The sequence below is a fragment of the Tyto alba genome, unplaced genomic scaffold, assembly GCF_018691265.1.
Source record: "Tyto alba isolate M040663 unplaced genomic scaffold, T.alba_DEE_v4.0 Super-Scaffold_1, whole genome shotgun sequence".
Classification (NCBI taxonomy): Eukaryota; Metazoa; Chordata; class Aves; order Strigiformes; family Tytonidae; genus Tyto; species Tyto alba.
In genome coordinates this window covers 10,046,237-10,069,053 of record NW_024881261.1, presented here as the reverse complement: position 1 = coordinate 10,069,053, position 22,817 = coordinate 10,046,237, and the positions used below count along the sequence as shown (strand labels likewise).

Here is a 22,817-nt window from a genome sequence, read left to right as displayed (position 1 = left end):
AATGCAGATCTTCGGCATCTTTTCAAGATGAAGTTTACAGTGTCAGTTGAAAAGTAGTTTAGAAAAGTAAGCTGGCAGTGGGTGACTTGGGTTAGGCAGGCCACATCATCTCTTTGAGTAAACCAAAATTATTGAAAATATTTTAATGGAAATACCCCGATCTACCAGCACTTAATCTTGTCCTGTGTATAACATGTCTATAAAGTAAACTGTACGCTGGTCTAGCTGTTCGTATGAAAATGTTCTTCCTATTACTTCTGTCAGATAGCTCCATCTGAGAGTATTTTCTGGCATTAGAGATGTTCCTGTTTTACCATGAGAAATGCATCCAGTCAACATTTCAGTATTCGTTACTTCTGTGGAAGCTTTTTCATGTCTTTATCACTCATTAGTGTTTATTTGCTTAAGGTTTAGCCTGTTTTAAAATTTTTGTTAACATTATTCCCCTGTTTCCAAAACTATCCTTTTATTCAGATGCATTGTAACTCTGAAGCCAGAGAGCCTTGGGAACAATAAAGAAGCAAGTAGGGGCTGTGAAACAGGTCATTTAAGTTTTTAAAATATTGCCAAGGAATGTAACAACATAACAGGTAAGGAGTACATTTCCTCTTATGTAGTGCTTTTTTCTTAAAGGTTCTTTGACAATGATATTTTATTTTAAAAAAAGCTATAGCAAATTTATCTTAACTTATAGCATTATGACATATAAAAATTACTAGAAACAGTCCCTGGTCCAGCCTACAAGGGAGCGCTGAGAAAGAATCAGAGGAGTGACTATTAGTGAGTCTCTAAGTAGGAAAAGCTATTTGCCCTATTGGAGATAACATCTAAAAGGAAGGAAAAAAAAAAAAAAAAAAAAGGTGGGCAGAGCAGGTCTTTATCAGATTTTGATGTACATTTACCAGGATGAACACTAAGTCACTAAGTAAGGACAGCTTGGGAATTTCCAACTGATAGGTGAAATGGTAGTTGTCTGTCTAAGAAAAAAAGCAAAGTAGTACTGCTATTTGAAGCTCTTCAGTGCTCTAATGTGGCCAGCCAACAAGTCACTCTCAACATTTGCAAGAGGTCTCCTGGTAGACCAAAGGTTTCCTGGAACAGGATGATAGTATAGCACAAAGGAGCACAGCAATTCTGCCTGCTGACTTACAATGAAAGGAAGAAGTTGAGGATGAATCTTAAACAACCTTTGGGCTAGTTCTAGTATATAAAATATACAAAGATCAGCATAAAATACCTGAAGACACTGCCAGAGAGGAAAACAACTGGGAAAGATAACGTAGCAGTGGAAGAAAGAGAAAAAGATTCCCTTGTGTCGGGACCAGTGTCTCTGCTAGTTGGAGCATTACTTTAGATCATGCCCAAAAAACATAAATATAATTCAAGAAGAAAATTTCCCACCAACAGACACCATGTCTGACTGGTGATACTTACATGCTGAGGGCTGTGCCAGCCCAAGAACCTGAAGGAACCCATTCAGAATAAGGAAGCCTGACCTTTTCACTTGAGCAAGGCGGTAGCTGAATAGTAATTTGTAAGCTATAGGACATTTTAACTTATTTCCTGGTCAAATTTGTAACTGTTTTCTGTATATAAGCAATTCCCTTGCCATCTGGAGTACTAGCAAAATGGTTTAGTGTGTAAAATCATTATCATTAATGATATGCTGGATGTTTCTGGAGACAATCCAAAAAAATCACCTATAACCAAGACAGACCCTGATCCTACAATGAAAATACGTTGTCGTTACATAGGTAGCATAAAAAATCCAGCTTCACCATTGTATGTTTTAGTAAATGCTATGCTTTAAATCTGAACTTGGTTACATTTTATGGTACTTTATGATCTTTTAGGGTTCTTAATGTTGTTTTATCTTCTGGTCATGGGTAGATACTGTATTTTAAACACAGCTCAGGGGAAATGGACTGTTTAGAAAGCTGAACCAACAAAAGCTGTCTCCAGGCTTTTTTCTGCATGGGAGACGTTTACAGCTGCCTCAAATGTGCATAATTTTTCATTGCTTGTAAGTAACTATTAATCTTCTGGATTTCCCCTTTCAGAACAATCTTTAATTTGCTTCCCATGGCAGAAACAGGAATTTCCTTGTGGGTCATATTTCAGGGTGTTTGTATTTATACACAGACTATAAGAAGGCAGTCACAGTGCAGGGCAAGGACATGTCGTGTTTTGCTGCAGGAGGCAACACAGGGAATCTGGAAATACTTAAAGATGTATTATCTCTAAAACCCTCTGCACCATAAAGACATCTTGCATGTAAGTAGTAACACAGTTTGTTTTCCTTATCTTGGTGTTGTGTTTGTGAAGTTTTATAATAGCCTTTTCACAGAAGTGCCTCATTGCATTTCAAAAGGTTGAAAGCAATCAAATCTCTTAATGCCAGGCATACAAAAATCTGAGGGGGTATAACCATGGAATTGGCATTGTCTATTCTGAATTATAATAACCTGTTTAAAATGTTGCTTTCCATTGAAGAGAAAAGACAATTAAACACAACAATTAAAAACTTTTTCCCAAAATGCAGAGTGAGATAGCACAACTTTAATCACAAGGGGTTTTGTCTTCCCACCTGAAAATCTTGACTTTTACTGAAACCTAGAAGACACTTTTATCCTGTCACGGGCTCTTGGAACATAGTTTTGCAAAAATTGCATTGTTTGCCAGTTGCGGTGACTCTGTCAGTCACATTGAAAAGAATATTACATTGTCTTTCATTCCAACCCCAGGCGTGTGACCCTACTATTGACATTAACAATTTGACTTTGTGTGCAGCCATTTTTAGTTTCAGAAAATGCTTTTTTTGTCCTTTCTTTTGGTAGGCAATAGATGCAATCCTTAGCAGTAAATTTTATAGCACTGTCACAGCATTTGTACAACAAATCTTTCTTCCAAAAAAAAAAAAAATCACAGAAAAATACAGGCAGAAATGCTCTGCAGAGATCTCCAGTGGACTTAAGTTTGCAGTGGGTCATTCTCATTTACAGCATGATATTGCCTGCAACAGGAAGTTTGGAAGTGTATAGCTTTGGTTGTGTGTCAGAGGTAAAATTTTGTATGTAACCCACCTCACGTTAGGTGAGTGAGACCAGAAAATAACCAACAGTTTCTGGCCACCACTCCTGACTGTACCATGTTTACTTCTGACACCAGGGAGTAAATCACTGAAGAAACAGAAGCAAAGGAAACCCCTTAGGTCTCTCAGTCCAGCCAGGGAGCTCATCAAAGAACTAGATTGCATTTTCAATCCTTCAGATTTTCTCAGAATAGGCTCTGCAGCTTTCAGATGGCACACATGTTGGAGACTCTGCAATCTTGTAGCTAACAGACAAGCCAAGTTACTAAAAGGAAAGGATTTGATTTTACAAGGAAAGAGAGCTTTGGGGTAAGGCAAAGGGAATCTTTTGAAAAGTTTACAAAATGATGTTACAAACAGACATGGTATTACAAATGGGAAATGTAAGTATCTTAAAGAAAGTAGCTCTGATTTTAAATAAACAAGAAAGGAATTGTGAGATAATAAAAAACTGTCCAGTGTGTAAAACGTAGTGCCGTGCATGCAATCAACTGGGAGGAGTGCAGAGCTCACATACGAATTGCAAAGAAATAGCAGTGCTTTGGAGGTCTGGCTCTGTTATACTGACACCCAAATGCTGTTCTTATTCGAAGGAAAGCACTGAGAGGCAAATTAGCTCAAAAAAACCCCAATGGAAGCCCATTAACCAAACCCGCCTTTTATCTTCTAAATGCTCCATCCCTCTGTTCCTGCACTTATCAAATCCCACAGGTCACTGCCCATGTGTTTTGTAAAAGACTTATTTAACAAAACTTCAGAGAAGTCCATGAAAATGCACACATGCATTCTGCCTCCCTGCCAGCCTCTATTCCCATCGCTGCCACAGCCTGGCTATGCCAATCATCAGGTTATTGAACTTCTTCTCAGGTTTACAGTGAAATTCCCATTTTCCTGGTAACATTGGAGGAGACATTGCACAAATAAGTTGACATAAATCAAAACAGATACTCTCAGTTTACCCCTCTGAAAAGTCATAATACTAATCCACCTCTTAAAAAGCTGTGAAGTTTATTTTGTCACTGTTTATAAATTGCTCCAAGGGCATTGTATTAAGAATACCACAGATGTGCAAATTATTATAATTACCATAGTATTAGACTAGATTTTCTAAATAAACTTTAAACTCTTTAGGCCAAACTATGCCTATTTTATACCGGGCTGATCACACTGCTAAGACAGTGTTCGAAACATATATGGGATGCAATATTTCTAGGTTACAGGTGTTGTGTCTAGCGCAAAGGAAGGGGCAAAATCAAGTTCTGTTGGCAGGTCTCACCACTTCCTAGGCAAATCATCTCTTTGGCCCTTATAAAACTAAAAATTTAATTATTTTTAATTTTATAATTATATTAGAATAGAATAAATATGATAGCATGTCTCATTTACTTTATAATATAAAGTATGATGTATAATAGTATGCTTACATGAGTAATAATTATTTTTATAGTTTTTTAATAGATGTTTCTGTATTTATTTTATATAGTTTAATCATCACTACGAAAATAAACACTTGTGAGTTTTGTTACTTTCTCAGGCAACTGTGTGTACAGTGGAATGCTGCTCAGCAGCAAGCAAAGCAAAAGGACTTAGCATCAAGGCTTTTGCTCTCTTTACTATCTGTGTAGAAGAAACAATCAGGATGGCTTCTCCAAGTAAAAGAAATTCTGCAGGTACAAAATTTCATTTACTAAGATTTGTAAGTAGTAAGGTTGAATCAGGTTTCAGTCCATTCTTATCATTATATGATGCCATTCTCTTTGTCCTCCACCTGCCAGTGATTTTGTGGTAAACAATAGGTGAAAAACAGGGGAAAATAGCATACTGAAAAATTTGGAGATCTTATCTGGATTTATACTGTGTGTTAAATCTGCCCCTCTGCTTCCTTCCTTAAAGAATCTGTCCTAAATTCAGAATTTTTCTTGTCCCTGACACAGAAGTTGAACTGACAGTTGTAAAAAATGTTAAAATCCTTAAAAATTAACTGGGAGCTGAAAGATACATCCAAGGCACTGATGATGAAACCTTACATCCACTGAAATCAGTAGTAAATAGGATTTGAGAACCAAGCGATTCTTCCATCACCACAAAGTTTGGTCATGTTATGTTTCACAGAATTTATGTGTATTCCCTGATATCCCTTACAGGAAGATCCAGAATGCGGTTGAATGTGCTTTCAGTCACTGGATTCTTAAAAAATCTTAATTTCCCATACACATTTTATAGGATAAAAAATTGAATGAGATTGCCACTCCTTTCGTTGGGTGTTAAAGTGCATTAATAAAACTGAGATTTTGATCAGAAATCCAACAGTGATTAGAAAACGTGAATCTCAAACTACAGCTAGCCACAGAGTATGCAGGGTCATGAACAAATACATTCAGGAATTTTTCGCCCCAAGGTTTTAGCTCGTATTTTACTTGTAAGACTTTTTCCCATCATTACACGGTGATTCACAGTGTAAGATGATCTGTCTTTAGCTGTGTTTGCAATCTATCCAAATTGAATGCCATCTACAGATTTCATTAGGGGGCTGGTTACCATCTTTCACATCACTAAATATGAAGTTAAATAAGACCAGACTCCAAAAGTTAAGTAAGATCAGTTAAATAAGACAGAGGCTCATGATATTTTAGGAGCCCCCTGCATTGTCACGATCATTTATTTACAGTCTGGGCCAGTTGTCAGCAGTAACATTGACATCAGGGAAGCATGACCTGGCCCTATATTTTTTAGCCTTGTTTTGTGTTTCTCTTCTCAAATTGTAATGTGGTTTATGGCCATTTAAGCACAGAAACCCAGTGCTCAACAACAATTTCCAGTTCAAGCAGGTATTTATAGGAGATGAATTGGCAACAAATTAAGTAATGGTGCTGTTAATTTCTCTTTGATTAGTGAGAACTCAAAATACATTTTGCCCTGAAGATGCAGTCTGTAAGCATGGATTCCTCATCAAATCACCACCTCTTCAACTTTTTGGCTCACAGGTATATTAGCACAAGTTAGTCATATTCCAGTAATCCCTCAACAAGCATCTTTTACTTCTGCTATCCTGAATTTTAATGAGAGACAAATTACTTTCTCTTCAACAGAATTCCTGGAAAAGACGTTTTTTCATCCTGTCCAAAACCAGCAAGGGCAATTACATCTTGAAGTATCTAAAAGGCCAGAACATAAAAGGATCCATAGCTGTTGATCAGTATGTAGCTCAAAGGCATCACCTTTTTATTTTAAGTCATATATCAACACTCTTAAATGGCCACTGATTGTACAGACACTTGTTCCTGATTGAGGTTCTTAATCCAAATCCCACTGAAGTTCAGAAAAGAGTCCCTTGGGCTTTTGTAGGCTTTGGGTGCAACTTACAGTGTATGATATATGCCGAAGAAAAAATCCTACATTGCTTTCACGAAATTTGATACATTTGTGTGAGTGATTGTGGTGATGTGGTATCTGCAAACCAGACATCTTGGCTCCATGACCCCAAAGGCTGCATTCCCGTAGTAGAAGATATTTTGTCTCTTGTGAAGACAGTGCTATGCATTCACTCACACGCAAATAAGGCTATGCTGCTCTTAACTGTGGCACACAACCTTTCCCACCTTTTGGCTTTACAAAGTGCTTGGCAAGTTGTGCAGGGATCTCCTGGCTGACACGTAGCCCTTTAGGCTGGTGCTGGCTTCCCCACGGACTCTTACTCTGCCAAGAAATTGCTCTGCTTGGCTCGTTTGGGTTGGTCATTTCATTCCTCTCAGTACAGTGCCCACTGCAGCAAGGTTAAATGTCATTGGCTTTATGCTAGCACCCTTTACCATGTCACATGTGGCATGAGAAACATAGAAGAGAAACAGTAAATGTAAAGGGAAATGTAAAGATTTTACCAGTCAGACCTGGACCTTAATACTCTAGGCTTCTGGAATTGTTGGGCATGGAGGTCACTGGACTCACATTGCTGTTGTGCTTCTTCCATTAAAAGGATTTATATTGTGAAGCTTTCAAAAAAAAAATCCAGCTTGCTCAGTGATATGTGGTTACACCATTACCATCACTATTGTTATTATTTTTACTAATTTAACTTCTTGGAAGTTAATGGAAGTAGTGCTTCCATTTAAGTATCCATTAAGAGTACTTCTTGTCTGTTCCTCTTTCCCTACATTAAAACACTGTTAATATACAATTAGTTTCAAATCAAATATATTGTTCTATAGTGGTTCAGAAACATCTGCCAGGAATTTTTCTTACTATCATTTCTTTTCAAGATTCTGTGTTAGACCAACAGCCCCTTTTTTTGGAAATGAGGATCCAAAATATGGATATAAATCTTCGCAAATGTTTATTTTTTTTTTTTGTTTGGAAATTTTCTTCCTTGAAAGACCATCTGTTTTGAATGTGTGTGCTTGTTTGCTTGAGAACTTTTTCTGTGGAAAAAATGTTTACCTTTTCCCATGCAGATCTGATTGTATTATGCTGTGCTTTGAGTAAAATATGCACATACATACACATATGTATGTATGTGTGTGTTTATATGTATATATGTATACTTATATAGGATGTTTCATATGGTTGTCTTAACAGAATCATAAATATCGAAGTTGGCATAAGCAACTCTGAAATTATGGAAATGGTGAGGAAAATGTTTAAATGCCTTCCTGAACAGGTGATGTCCATCAGTACTGGAAACAGATGCTACTACCTCATTGGGAGCAGTAGGTAGGCATAGAAAGATGTGCAAATGCAATATGACATTACAATTAAGCTGATGTAACACCAAGCCACTGCCCCAAGGCAAGATCCTCCTCCTTCATAGCCATTCCCACCCCTTCCTGTGTCTCAGGTCCTGATGGCGCAGCTCCTGGACAAAACAGTTCAGCTGGTTGAGCCAATGGAAAACTGCTATTTTCTATGTTGTTTTTTTCCCTCATGGCCAGGTTAATTTTTGCTGGTTCTGACAGGTGAGCTAACCTTCCCTGTAGCCACACTGGTATAACGTCCGACATGTGGAAGTGGTGGGAGTATGCGGCTGGGAGAGGGGACAGCAGCAGCAATACATCACTGTGTCAGTGCCATGTCAGACTGTACCAGTTAAGGGCCAAGGAAGAGCAGAGAACTTTGTCTTCTCACTCAGCAGCTCCTGGGAGTTAGGAAAGCTTCTGCTCCTTATGGATAAGTCACAAGAATAATCTTGTCCTTGAAAGTAGGTTGTTAATCAAGGGAAGCGGATTGAAGGGGAAAATTCCCCCAAGGGAAAACAGATCCCAAAATAAATGACTGGGGCCTTTACTGCAGCAGGGTGGTGTGCTCCCTGCTTTCCTCTGCTGCCATCCAGTCCTCAGCAAGGGCAGAAACTGCTGCTGTTCAGGTGATTGGCCAAAGATCGGTTAAGTGAGGGAGGACATTTGGCACAGTGCTCCTCTGCTGCTGCTTCCCAGCTTCTCCTCTTCAGTTTCCCAGCCACAAGCATATCAGGGGGTTTTCTGCCTTTATGCAGAAGAGCAGCTGATGTGTGAAATGCTGATAAGCACTGAAGAAAAACACATACCTGTGTGTTACTTGAGCATGCCACCCCACGCCTTCCCCCAGGGCACTGCTTTCACAGCCCACACTTGCTGGGAAGCATTCCAGATTTATCCAACTAAATCCACCACAAGCATGAAGCAGGGCTTCAGGCATCCTTTCATGGCGTGTTTCTCCTCCTGCTCACCCAAACACATTCCCAAGCCTTGTTAGCTGTCTTTATGGCAGGACTGGGCAGAGCAGCATTACACACGGAAAATGAAGAAGAAAGCATGGTCCCACCTCTCTGTCTCACTCCCTCTCCGTGTCTTTTTCACAGACACACACACACACACACACACACACACACACACACACACGGCCCCCCCCTGCATACCTTCCAGTCCTCAGATGCACCTCTCTGAGGTCAACCTTTGCCATCTGATAATGGCCACTCGAGCACTCTCTCTTGAAAGGAAGGTGCATGTTTTTCCCATTGATTTCAGGAAGTGTTATTTTGGAGCCATAGGACGAAGTTGGTAGGCAAATGGGTTTTCCATGTGTTTTACCTCTGAGTAGGTTTTAATTTCTGTTGTTCCAACCTACAGGCAGGAAACAGAGGACTGGGTCACTGTGATATCTTCAATCTGCAGGGAAGCCAAAAGAGGTGGATGCTGCCCCGAGGTGACATGTTACTACACTTGATTTTAGAAAGAAAGAACTTTGTAATTTTGCTAGAAACCTGTGCAAAGGAATTTTCCTGATTTTGGCCTTGGAAGTTGGCTCTTGCGGTGGTTAATCAAAAATTAATTTTCCATATAAATCCTGTACCCTGGCTTTATGCATTAAGCAGTCATTGCAGTCTGTCTGTGCTGTGATTGATTTTACAGTGAAAGAATCTCTTTGAAGAGTAAGCCACATGGAAATTAGGAGATGACTGACATTATGCTGTAATGAATTGCACCTTTGATGCATCAGAATGAAAACTTGTGTGTTATTTTTAACATGTGCTTTTTTGTTATATTTACATGCTGTTTTACAAACCAATCTACATCTAGTCTGTCAGTGTTATGAACCAGCTAGAAGCTTTGTTAGTTCAAGCCCAGGCCCAAGTTTCTGCACCTTTTCAGCCAGCCAGGCCTACTAGTTCAGACTCAGCACTAAACTACTTAGAACCGTGCAGCTTCCAGTCAGCTCAAAGTGCCAGCAGGCCAAATTTATGTCTGCCTGAAAAATGCCATGTAGGCAATTTCTCTAACTCATCAGAAGTAAAATTTGGACTAGTTGGATGCATTGGTACATTGTAGCCCATGCCCATCACGTACCTGTCTTCTTACACTGCTCTTATCCTATTTATAGAACCGAGATCTTCCAAATCCAGAAATCAGAAGCCGGCCCTCCTCTTTGCCACTATTTTTGAATTCTATAGGTACAACCAGTTTCCCGGAAAGGCAAAGCTACCAGGAGGTAAATAGATTAGCCATCCTTAATAATCAGTTTGCTCCTAGGGATGACTGTGAAATTTGATTTGTCTAGTTGCTTTTTTCCATCAAAAGTTCTTCAGAGCTTGTGCCATGGGTTCCCGGGTGGTCTGTTCTGCTCTCTGGTGGGGTTCCTGAGTAGGACCTGGATGATAAGATCAGAGAGTCCCCACAAAGGAAAGTCTTTTGAGGAAAATCTGCATGTAAGTAAAGACAGGTGTTGACAGCAATGAGAAATTATATTCATTGGCTATCTCAACTGACTGGCAAAGATTAGGAGGCATGAAGTAAGCCCTTGAAGATTTGCTTTGACATGACATGCCTTGGCAAAGCTATGTGATGATTGTTTTGGCAGCTGCTAGCCACATTCCTCCTGTTTTGTGATGGTGCTTTTCATTGTCTCTCTCTTCAGGCTGTAAAGTTGAGAGGGGAGTTCAGATCCAGTTCCTATGTGCTTCCAGATCTTCCCCCTCAGTATTTAAATAGGAAGGAAAGCATTGCTGGTGTCCCAGAGCAATTGCAGTCCCTGTCCTCTGGTATAAGGCTGAATAGCAGCCAAGTAATTGCTGGTTTTCTCTAGTCACAAAGCTGTGTGCAAATGACCCATTCAGAGGAACCTGAATGCAGGTGACGTGCCTCCAGTGTATCTTTAGGACAAGTCACCGTTTTTCTTTTGTATACAGGAGAGTGGTTCCTCAGAAGACAAGAACAGGCCTAATTCAGATCCTGGCCCTCATCAGGCTCAGTGTGACTCACCAAGAGGAGTTTGTCCAAGCCTGGTGAGCAGAACAAATCAAACAGCTCTTGACTTGTTCAGTCTGCAGAAGTTACTATTGGCTCTTATCTCACCTGAGTATCTGTAACTATAGATTATCCACCTACTTTCCCAGCAAACCGAGTTGGTTTTCATTATGAAAGTTTCCTAAATATTTAGTCTGTTGTCTCATTTAGCGCTGAAAATAACCTTCTAAGAACTTTCTTGAAATACCCTTTGTTTACTTTGCTTCTTGGAGGCAGATCCTCAGTTTCTGTGCAGCAATTGCAACTTGTGGCAGCTCTCACAAACTTGATCAAGAAAAATCTGAAGTTGCACTGCTTGCACATTTGCTCCTTCCATCACATTTACCAGCCAGGCCACAGTCTTCCTAAATGGTTTCTTTCTGCAGCCTCTGCCGGTAGCAATTGAATCAATGTAACTGAACTACAGAACAAGGGCTGGTTAAATTGAGAGACTCCTCTGGACTGACCTTCTGTCAACACAAATACAACTTCAAGTAATTTAGCTTCCATATCCGGCAGGAATTATCTAAAAAGATACAATGATAATTGTTATCAAATATTATTGGCTAAATGTTCTGACCGGTGTTCCCTGAACAAATACCTGCAGCAGTTCAGGATAGTTTTTATCCATCCTCTGCCCTGGGTTACTGTCTTTGCAGCAAAGTCAACAGAACAGAAGGCACAACCAAGGCTCCACCATACCAGTATGCAGTTTGCTAGCTGAGTTTAAACCCATCTTTACTGGCAGTTTATGCATTGGACTGTGATCTGGAGTGGCTGAGACAGAGGGAGAAGAATCTCTTCTATCACAGCTAACAGGGTGGTAAATCACATGCTGCAGTCATCATCCATGTATGTAGGCTGGCAACAAGTATGAGACAATATAGCTAAATTTAGTGAAAAGAAGTGAAAATAGTTGAAACTACATTGCAATATCATGGGCAGTTAGCACAGCTCAGCTGATATATGGTACTTTATGAAGCTGCAGTAATTCAGCTGTGAGTCTGAGCTGTGAAATGCATTGAGATAAACCTTAGTCTGATTTTAACTAGGGCTGCTCTGGACGCATACCAAGGCTTTCTTTCTGTCTCCTTCATATGCATGACTTTTCTGTCTCATTCATTAATTCTTCTCATACTTACGATACCTCAGAAAGCATGTATTATACGCAGCTGTTCGGACTAGGACAGACTGACCATGATGGTTAAAAGATAAGGAATTTGGATTTTACCTTTTAGCTTGAAAGCAGGGGGAATAGCAGGAAGCTCATATTTCTGTTTCAGCATGAGTGAAAATAAATAACCTTGCCATACAGCTAACAAGAAACAAAAACTTTTGTTCATTCAATAAAAATATTTCACTTGCCTGATAAGTTTAGCATCTGATAACATCTCCAGACCTATTCTCTGCTCAGTGATGCCTAGACAGCTGACTTCCAAATTAATCCCTTGTATGTACTTCCTTTTGGGAGTATGACTCCACATTTTTAGTATCCGATTTGTTTTGCTTTTTATTGGTGCTTCCCTCACCCAGGCCCAGATCTTGAAAACTCCTTGGTCAGTAGCTGTTACTCATGCAAACAGGCCTCTCAATGGCAGTTGTGTCTAGTCACACAGTCAGGGACCCTGGAGAGGTCTGGGGACCTTGTTGCCTTTCAACCCACATGTTGGAGCTACCAAACCACATCTGACTCATCAATTCAGTGTCAGCTATTTTGATATGAAGCTTTCAATACCTGAAATACATCAAAATAAGGAGCCCTGACTTGCATCACTCTGTACTGCACATTACTGTACTGCAGGCACCTAGGCACCTAAGGAGCCTATAACTAGCAATTACTCAGTTGTTCTCCAGATATCATTTCCATCTTATGCTACAGCCAATTTTCTCCATAATCTACTTTCTCTCTAATGTAAATCCACATCATGGTTCAACAGAGGTTTAAAGAACTGTAGCTGTACAGTTGAGAATGACTGTACACTGAGGTTAACTGCACTTCTCTGGTGGTAAAGCACTTGGAGGAACAAAGATGTTGGCAAACTGCTTTAGGAAAATGCAGTGCTGTTGCACGTTAACTTTCTCCTTCCCATTGCCCCTATAATCTGCGATGGTGCCAAGGAGAAACCCTATGCATTTGGTAAAACATAGCCACTGTCAGTGGTTGAAGGCTCATCTTGGGAAGCTGGTAAGTGCTCTCTGCTCCCTGAGATTTCCTAGGAGTTAGAGGATCTCAAGACTTCATAAAATCACCTCCTCTTCCCACTTCTCCCTAAGTGTTTCCTGGTTTGATTGATGCAAAGCCCCTGAAAATTCACTATGAAACTCATTCATTACTTTAGATCATGACCGCAGAGCCAGGCTTGTTCCTGCTGCAGTTTTGTTATGCACTTCTTGAAGGACTGTTTGCAGGTTTGTTCTGACTCCTACTGCATAAGTTGCTTTTTGTCATTTATACCAACAAGGAACAAAAATACATTCCATCAGCTTTAATTTCTATTCAATGCCAGTTTCTTCTCTTTACATGTAAGAGAGTAATTAGTGTAATTTCCTTTACCTTGAAAACAGTAATATATTCTGTGGCATATTTAGCAATTATTAAAGTGATCACCATGGAAACCAAGGATGTAAGTGAAGAGATAAAAAACGGTTGCATCACAAACATGGCATGGAGAATTGCATTAGGAGGCAGATAAATACTCATTACCATACTCTTCACTATAGTGAAGTCAAAAAGGAGACATTAAAATGAATAATTTATCTTTGTGACTTAGAAAGGTAAACTTGGTGGAGTGATTAATTTCTGCTTGACTTACTAAATTGACACAAACTTAGTATTTCAGGTATTTATGAAGGCAGAACATCACTCAGGACACAAAGGATTCAGTGTCAGATCTCCAGCCCTCCAGGGTATGGTCCAGTTCATAGAGAAGTATGAGGTAATAGGCTGCTCATTAGTCAGGGAAGTCCCAAATTCATTCTTTGCTTGATAGCAGTTAAAAGGTACTTAAAAAGGAAAAATATATCCTGATCCACTTCTAGATTTCCTACAGATTTTTTTCCTAGTATAAGGACTTCAGAACTAAATGCAAATAAAAAAATCTTTTCCACACAAGTGACCCTAAACGCATGCAGATTCATACACGAAGTGTTTAATCCACTTGATTTTTAAACAAAATAACAGGTTGTGAACATGCAATTGATTGCAACTGCCTGGTTACCACAAATCCATTTGTGAGAAGTACTAATACCAGTGGCCAGTTTTGTCCATGTGCAGTGGATCTCAAAAATACAAGAAGAAGCACAAATACAGAAACCTCATTTCTAAAACAAACTGGTTTTGAGCATATCTTGCTTCAAGAAGAAACATGTCTTCCCATGTTCTCTGTTGATATTTGCTGATGCTATTACTTCTCCATGTAAATGAAAAAATACATGCTAAACAATCTGTATAACTGAGCCTGTTAAATATAAAAACATTCTTTTAACAGGATCAAAATCTGGGAAAGAGTGAGGAAAAACTGCTGTCATCAGACACAGATGAAGACATCAAAAAGGATGAAGAAGATTATTACCAAACTCCCACCAATATTTTAGCAAAGGTAGTTTATCTGTTGTGAGTTCTGCTGGTTTGTTAACAGCTCCAGGGAGATGGGAGACATTTAGTGAGCCAAAGAGGAACTGGTATGAGGAACCACTAGTACCTTGCAAAAGAAATATGTAGATAAAGCAGTAGGTAGTAGAGCTTTTATGTGTACAAGAAAAAATACACTAGGCTCATTCAAAGGATCTTTCTGGTAGAAAGGGGCATTTTGACAAAAACATTGCTGATTTTGTTGAAATTCCCCAAATTGACTGTTTCATTGTAAATAGCTTTTGCCTATTGTATAACAGGATTTGTTTGTTTGTTTGTTTGGTTTTTTTAAAGTGTAAACTTCATTTAGAAAATGTAATAGTACATTATTTTTATATATTTTAAAATGTAATTCTGTTGAAGCTTTGGTAAGCTGTATAAAATGAATCAATCCTTTAAAAATTCTGTGAAACACTGTGGTATCTACATTTTACTGTGAAACGAGAAAGCAGAAGGAATCATACTGGTAATTATAAACAAATTCTGTCACCTAATTTGAGAGGCTAATGTCTCTAGGCTTCCCATGTAGTTAGTGATCATCAGAAGCTAAGTGGTCGGTATTTTGCAGAAGTCACAGACTCTCTCCCAAGACTGTACAGCTAACTGAATGACACTAACAATATGATTTTGTCATATAATTTAAGTGCTTTAAGAACACGCAAAGTACAGGAGTCTTTTTTGACTCTGCTTAAATTAAAATGTAACAAAAATGTTGTGATAATACTTTAGAATATAGTTGGTTATGTCCCAATCTGAAAGTGTCAATAATACCAGATAGCATTAACTTGTAAACTTCAATCACCTTTCCAGCTCATTGACTTATTTGGGAAAAGCCAAGCTATATTAGCCAATGTGTTTAAACAGCGTGAGCACTGAACAAAATAAGGAAATTAATATCTGTAGGCAGAACAATGATATTAACATCTTACATTGTTCTGGGTTTCCAGCAGTGTGCTACTGAAGTATCAAAGCCTGACTCCACAGCTGGGTCTGATGTCCCTGTGCAAGAGAAGCCAGTGCAGAGCAACCCAGTAAAGGAGAACATTTATATGTCAATGAAATCACTGTAAGTAACAACTTCGTCAAGGTTTAGCAAATTAAAAGTGACATAGTGGTACAGATAGAGCTGTCATCTGCGGTATTTACATAACAATATCTAGAGACTGCATCTTGTCTGAAAGAGTCCTTATTTGGTCTTGGTTCAGAAAGTCCAGAACTCGTGGGAATACCAGAGTGAAATTCAAATTCATCAACGTGAATTTTAAACTCACCTTGCAAACTCAAGCATTTAGACAGGCTCTGACTAGAGGATGCAGCACTTTTTGTTGGCTTATCCTTTTTCTAGGTTTCCATGACATAACAGCCCACCACTTTAGTACCTCAAGGAAACTTTACAACCTCCACAATATAGTACAATATACTCCAAGAGAGGTGTGCCTACACAATAATAGCTGTCAGCTATGGTCTGCCACCTACAGAAGGTCAGGTCTTATGCCACATAGTGGGAGGCAATTGGAAATGCAGACCCACAAACCAGTTTATTCCAATAGATTTATTCAAGCTTGTCTGTGTCTTTGGGAGCCCCTGGAGGGAATTACTATAAAAACCTCACAAGCCTATGCTATCTGAGTTAAAGTATACAAAGAGCAGCTTTTCCTACTAACCCCAGTCTTGTTTGGGACATGAAGAGGAGTTGGCTTCAGGCATTATAAGGCTCACCAAATAAACCTAAACTGAGTTCAAACACATCTGAGTTACTGTATCTCCCGTGGGACAGTGTTACATCCCTGCAGAAACCAGTACAGCCAAGGCCAAGAATCTGTCCTCAGCTTCTTTGTCAAGGCATGTTGTTAGCTGGAATGTTTTCAGGCTTAAAAAATAGTCTTTCAATGCTGAAAAAGTTTATTTTGGGTTTTATGGTCCATTTTTAAAAGGACTGTTTATTTTACTTAGATGTAATTTTGTCCATTGGATATTCTACAAGAACTTGTTATTCTTTGCTTCACTGATGGCTATTTGATCCAGTTTCAAATGCAGCAAGAGTGCCTGGAATGGTCAAACCAGTTCATTTTTTATCACCATTCCTCTTCAGTAAGTTGCTGGATGAGAGTTGCCAGCTCACGTGCAGACGTGATGGGCTCCCGTCTCCTCCCAAATGCCAGGAGAACAGTACATGTCCAAGAGACTTGGAAGCAAATAGAGACCTACAATTCCCAGAAATCACCACCAGCCAGCAGCCAGCCCTCCAGAGAAGGCAAAATTCATTACCACTTTCAGTGGTTCAGTTGTCTATACTGCTCAGGTAAGTGTCTTCTCCATTTTTGTTTTAGAGAAGACAGACATATTCATAGGTTTCAGCTGAGGTACTGGTGGAGCTTGCCAAGCCTGTCAGAGTCAAAGAGCATCTGGACAAAGCTCTTAGTCACATGATTTAGTTTTAGGTAGTCCTGAGAGGAGCAGGGTGTGGGACTGAATGCTCCTTATGGGTCGCTTCCAACTACGCTTCTTTGATTCTGTGGTCTCTGATGTTTCCCCTCACAGTCGAGTCACAGATGAGACCCAACTGCAGAAGCTGGATATTTTTGTCTCCCTGGCTGATATTAACAGTTACCTAAAACTTACTGAAGCAGCAGGACAAATATGGTAAGTTCTGGATGTCTTGTGACGGTGCCTGTCAGATGTGAATGAGTGACAGTAAGGAACAGAAGTGTACAACCACAGACATCCATGTACAGTTTTGGCAGTGCAGAACAGGGCTGGGTCAGTGTGTGCTGGTACTTCAATGATTCCTTTCTGCTCTTTCTGACTTGTCATCAAGGAGAGTCTATCAGAGGCCAGCAGGAAAGAGATACTGGAATTTCCATAAGGATCCCATCAGGACAGCAGTGGATCTCTGATCCTTGCAGTTTTATCATAGATAAAACAGAAGATAATAAGTTTTAATTTCATTCTTTTGGGGTGACTTCAGAAATCATCTCGGTCAAACATCAGGCTAAAATATCTACAGCGAGTGTAAATGTTTTTGGACTGGAATCACCAACTTTCACTTGCGACCTTGCTAGCACCAGTCTCACTTGTTAACGTGCTGCAAACATCAGCATCATATACATTTTTAGGAGGACCTGTTGAGATGGATAAAGCAGATCAGTTTCAGCTAGAACCAGACCAGAAAGTTGCAAAGCCATTTAACCTGTGTGTTATTTCCAGATGGCACTATCATAAATTCAATCCTGTTCAGCCATTGCCATTCTGTTACCAGTAACTGCATATCCCCTATGTTTCTGTCCTGGTTGGGGCTGGCCTAGAGTTCCCGTTGGTCTGGGAGCGGGAGGAGCTGCAGCCCCCTGAGACCCCAGGGGCTGCCCAGGTCCCAGTGCCCTCACCTGTGTGCGGGGGCGGGGGGAGCACAGCTGGAGGGCTGGGCCCTGATTGGCCAATATCCCATGTCATGTGACATTGTGCTCACTATATAAAGGCAGGAGTGGGCCGGGAGAGGCTGCCACTTCCGGGAGTGTGGCTGCGGGGCCTTTGTGTTCGGGATGGCCGGCCGGGAGCAGGCGGGTGGTGAGCAGCTGTACTGTACGTTACCCGCTGATACTGCTGTCAGCGTGTTGTTCTGTTACTGTTATTGAACTGTTTTTATCTCAACCCGCGAGTCTCCCTTTGCCCCTCCGATTCCCTCCCCATTGCCGCTTGGGGGGAGGGTGGGTGAGCGGCTGCGGGGCGTTTAGCTGCTGACCAGGCTCAAACGACGACAGTTTCCTTCAAATACCCTAGTGTCTCACAGTGGACTGGTCCTTGCCAACTGGGATGTTTGTTTAATCACGGAGACCACATAGTGGCGGTGAATGACCTGCAACCCCAGGACGTGGAGGAGGCTTACTTCTTCATCAGCAGGTCCATAAGAAAGGAGGTAAGCTTGACCAGCCTGAAGGTGATAATCAAACGAATCAAGCCAAGTGAGAAAGCAAGTTGCTTTCTGCATTTCAAGTGATTCCATTCAAACCAGTTTACTCTGTTTTAAGTTTGGCACAAATAACTTCAGTACCAAACAGCTCCTCAGCACCATTCTGATGTAGCATCTTTTATTCCTGGGCTATTTGGGGAATGCAAGGTCAGCACTGCTGTGTTTGAGGACTTGGTGTCAAAGAGTCAGAGCAACCCCAACAGATACTGCTGGGCAACCATAAATTAGAGTTACTTGGTATTTTTTAGCTTAGGCCTGTGAATTGCAGACTTTGGGAAATAAATGATTGCCTCCAGTGGACGTGTAGTTCCTTATAGTGACTTTGGGTATTGAGGGCAGAGCCCTGGACTCCTACCTTCTGCTGGTTATCAAGCACTATACATCTCCTTGTATGATACAACTTTTTTTGAAGAATATGGGAGATTTCTAAGTGATGCCTTGATACCTATGTTTCTCTTGGTTGGACTTTTATTTCAGTATCCAGGTTCTCTGACCCATACCTGAACACATTCATATTTGAATTTTGCTGAGAAAGTTGAGGTCAGCAGATGCTGTTGCTGTCTAAAGAAAGCCAGTCTCAGCAAGGAAAAAATGCTTATCTCTCTTAATTGGTCACTTTTATTTAACTAGTTAAAATACAAGTCAGATAGTAGCACAGCTGTTGATCAGTTATAACAAGCTATAAAAATGTTTTTGTGTTGTTTTTTTTTAAGGTGAAACTTACTGTATGTAGGATTCCACATTCAGATATCTTCCATGTTAAAGGCTGCTCATGTTCCTGAAAAAAGACCTCAATGATTAAGTAAGTGCCAAAGTTCAAGGGAAAAGGTCAGGGAGAAGAATATAATATATAGCGTATGGAGGTAATCTTTATCTTCTAGAGCTGCCAGACATCTTTTGTTGTGGAATTACAAAGAATAGAGAACATGGATTTCATTTTATGTCCTAATAATTTGTTTTGTTGACAGGAGTGGCATGTGTTTGTCCTGTATTTCATGTTGACATGTATTTCAGTTACATGAAAAAAAAGACGAGGGTCAAATTTATGAAGCCTTTGCACTGTATATACTTTGTATTTCAGTAGACAGTACTGCTTCACACTTCTGCTCACCTCTTTACCCTGAGTTACGTTGATTTATACTGAACTCCTAATCAGTCAGGGGTGTGGAAACAACTTACATTTGGAACAAAGCCATATTTTCCCTTGTTTCCCCTTAGCTACAGAAAGGCAAAAGGAAGCTGACATCTGTAGTGTTGGAAGGAAGGCTGGTAAAGTGTCACGTAGTGATTCAGTGGGGTCTTCTTTTGTGTTACGTCCTTATGTTACAGCCACAAAAATATATTCAAGGGGCGACAGGAAAAAGAGCTGGTTGGAGAAAAGGAATGTGTGGAGCACCTTTGGTTTCACTGGCAGGCAAAATAAGCCCTAAGTGAATGAATGGTTTTGGGAGAGAGGAGGGCTGGCCAGCTCTGTGAAGGTGTTACTGGTAAAGAAAACTGGGAAAACCTGAGAGACAGTGGTGTGTACGAAGGCATGTGCACTCTGCCCAATGCAGAGTTCACTGAAAGAGTTTTAAAGCTACCAAGTCCTGCCATAGAGATGTCACTGGTACCACAGCATTTCCAGAGCAACTGCTCATTTGTTTCCCAAACAAGGACACTTCCTGTAAATATTTTTTTGTGAATGTATCTTGCTTCCATTTCTGTCGTAGAAATATGACTGATTTTCAGCTAGTATCACACCAAAAGATGTTGGTGCTTGATATGGCACTGCCTGCAGGGGTGCCTTTAGTGGATGCCAAAAGGGAGCTTTGTCCTGTACTACAGTGACCTCTGTTGCTTACAGAAACATGATGTGATATGGCATGTGTGCAGAACACACACCTATTCTCTATATGGATGTGTACATATTTGTATATACGTGTTTGTGTGAGGGTGTATTTACATACATATGTATCACTGTAGGATAGATTGTATCAATGTACAGTGATGTGGCAACGAACTGAATCACTGTTTTGGGGTACAGATGATTTTATCTTGCCAGATACAACCAAAATAACTACTGGGCTTAGCAGGCATAGGATGATTGATATTAAGAGATTTATATAAGTTTTGATTAAAGTGGGTTTGCCCAAAGGAGGTATTTGTCCAGCTTTCAGTTGAATTAGGCCAAGTCAGCTACTACAGTAAGAAACTACACTCATTAAAATCAGTGTTGGTGCCACTTACTCCAGTAGTAAATTTGGCAAATGTGCTTTGTATGCTTTCTTTAAAATCCAGTCTGGACTTTTAAAAAAAAATTGTTATAAAATTTTATTTAGCCAGAGATTAAAACATCAGTAATTCAAAACAAAGACACACGAATATTTATACAATCTATTCAGATTTAGCTCCTATTCAGAAGATTAATTTCCAGACTGAACGTTTACACAGACTGTCTCTTCTGCTTTTGAGAGAAGAGTGTTTGGGACATGGTTTTTTTTTCAAGGTGGGAAAGGATCACTTTTTGATATTTCTGTTTCAGTGGTGTTTAAAGGCCTGTTTGTGCTGAATTCTGAATAAAGACAGAGGGAAACCCCACTTCTGGAACTGCAGAGGCCGAAAATGGAAGGAAAGGCATTCCTTGGGAGCTCTTCTCCAAAGCTGCTATTAGACTCCTTTGTTCCCTCTTTGAGCAGAACAAATCCATCTCTGCCAGAGGAGTCTCTGCGGGATGGGATGGCCAGCTATCACCATACAGGGCTGCTTCCAGCCCTGTCACTGTCAGCCTGCTAGGACAGTCCTCCAGGCCTGAATCCTAAGATCACAGATCATCTAGTTTAAGATGGCTGCTGCCCTCAACCTTTCCTGCCCAAGGTTTGCCTAACCTCTTCTTCTGAACTTTAGAAAAGGAAAGTCCAAACCTTCCTGTGTTGTTCTGAGACTCATCTCTCTATAATTAGGAAGTTTTTTCCCGGTATTTATCCTAGATGATTTTTTCAGAAAATTAACCTGATTTTTTTTCTTGCCATGTTTTCTGCTGGCATGGGGAGTGCTTAATTTCTGCTGTCTCCAGAGAAGTCTTTTATCTGGAAGTTGTTTTTTCTGTCTTCCTTTCTTTTTATTAGACCAAACATCCTGCATTCTTTCAACATTTTCTCGAACATTTCCTGGAAGTAGTCACATGTCACTGAACTGCAGGACAAATACCTCATGTTTCCAGACAAAGGAGGTGAGACAGCCATAAAGCAATTTCCTGGAACATCATAAAGAAACATTTCCAAAGAGAGGTGAACTAGTGAAGAGGTTATGAACCCTACATGGTGGTGGGAGGAGAGCCACTGCCGTGGAACCGGCACATGTCATTGCTGCTGAAGCAGGTGTTGAGCAATGCATGCTGCACCTCTCGGCTGTGGAAGAATGTTACTTTGGGACCAAAATAGGATTTGGGTAGTTATAGCATGCATAGGGTGATTCCAGAATATTTCAGAAAACTGGGGGATTACTTCTGTACTTCAGTAAACAGTTACTGATGTGTTAGCCCGTAATTGATCATTATGTCAGTTTGCGCAATGATAAATGCAGATAATTAATGTCACATATTGGCTGATTCATAACACATAGATGTAGTATGGAAATTACATCAGTATAGTAAATTCTGGTAGGGTGTGTGAAGTTGTCTGTCCACATACGATTAATAAATGTGTTAATGCTTTACAACATGTTGTATTCTGTGAATACCTCACTCTCTCCTGACGCAGCCCCTCCTTGTGCTCCAAATAACACCTGTAACTTCCCACTAACCTGCAGCTGAAAAAAAACCTACACTGAAAAAACATCGACCTCATTCTGAAACATTTTTCCCAATGGGAAAATTTTACCTTTCTTCAAATGAGCCAATTCTGCAAAATCTCTGGGCTGCTTCTAGAAGCAACAGCAAATGGAAATGCCTACATGCACGGTATTACCCAGTGTTCACTTTTGGTCCTGGAACACCTGAAGGGCATGTCTTTAAACCCATGACTTCTGAGGGGCAACTGGTAATTTTTAAGATCACCTATAGGGATTTTAAATGTGTTGTGTACTCTTAAATAAATAGGTGATATTGTAGCTTCTTGTTGCAGCATGCTCTGTGGCATCAAAATTTTTCTTTGCTGGTCTCCCGGTAAGTTTTGGGCTATGGAGGGTTCCTGACACAGATGTTTGAATTGACATGAGCTGAAATTCAGTGACTCCACAGACTAGTGAATCTATGTGAAACACAGCTGGAAGAAGGCTGCAGATCCTGAAACCTCCTTGCCCTACTGACTCCATGAAGTAACCTGCTGGGAAGCAGGGGCTGTTGCTGGCTGCAACACATGCCACTTTAAATCACTCACCATCTGAAAACTGGGTGTG

General features: G+C 40.2%; 1 protein-coding gene across 3 annotated transcripts; it reads left to right on the top strand.

Moving 5' to 3' along the window:
• Positions 1-491: 491 nt before the first annotated feature.
• Positions 492-22,141, top strand: PLEKHS1 (pleckstrin homology domain containing S1). 3 transcript variants are annotated; one of them, XM_032988522.2, is made up of 16 exons: positions 492-590; positions 2,197-2,274; positions 4,626-4,761; positions 5,984-6,075; positions 6,181-6,287; positions 7,664-7,798; positions 9,190-9,265; positions 9,941-10,048; positions 10,746-10,841; positions 14,331-14,441; positions 15,424-15,539; positions 16,566-16,775; positions 17,015-17,116; positions 18,251-18,386; positions 19,154-19,242; positions 20,965-22,141. In XM_032988522.2, exons 3-15 carry the CDS (start codon positions 4,731-4,733, stop codon positions 19,220-19,222), a joined length of 1,389 nt encoding a protein of 462 aa, XP_032844413.2. In that variant the 5' UTR covers positions 492-590; positions 2,197-2,274; positions 4,626-4,730; the 3' UTR covers positions 19,223-19,242; positions 20,965-22,141. The 3 variants fall into 3 exon arrangements, with proteins under 3 accessions (XP_032844413.2, XP_032844415.2, XP_032844414.2); XM_032988524.2 differs by lacking the exon at positions 492-590 and having other exon boundaries at positions 2,145-2,274; positions 21,548-22,141; XM_032988523.2 differs by lacking the exon at positions 492-590 and having other exon boundaries at positions 2,145-2,274.
• Positions 22,142-22,817: the final 676 nt, after the last annotated feature.

Bases quoted from the DNA above. Each gene is read 5' to 3' on its own strand.
- PLEKHS1 (XM_032988522.2), top strand. From the start codon at position 4,731: ATGGCTTCTCCAAGTAAAAGAAATTCTGCAG. The intron at 6,288-7,663 runs GTATGTAGCTCA...TTGTCTTAACAG, and splicing joins GGATCCATAGCTGTTGATCA to AATCATAAATATCGAAGTTG. The intron at 9,266-9,940 runs GTGACATGTTAC...TCCTATTTATAG, and splicing joins GAGGTGGATGCTGCCCCGAG to AACCGAGATCTTCCAAATCC.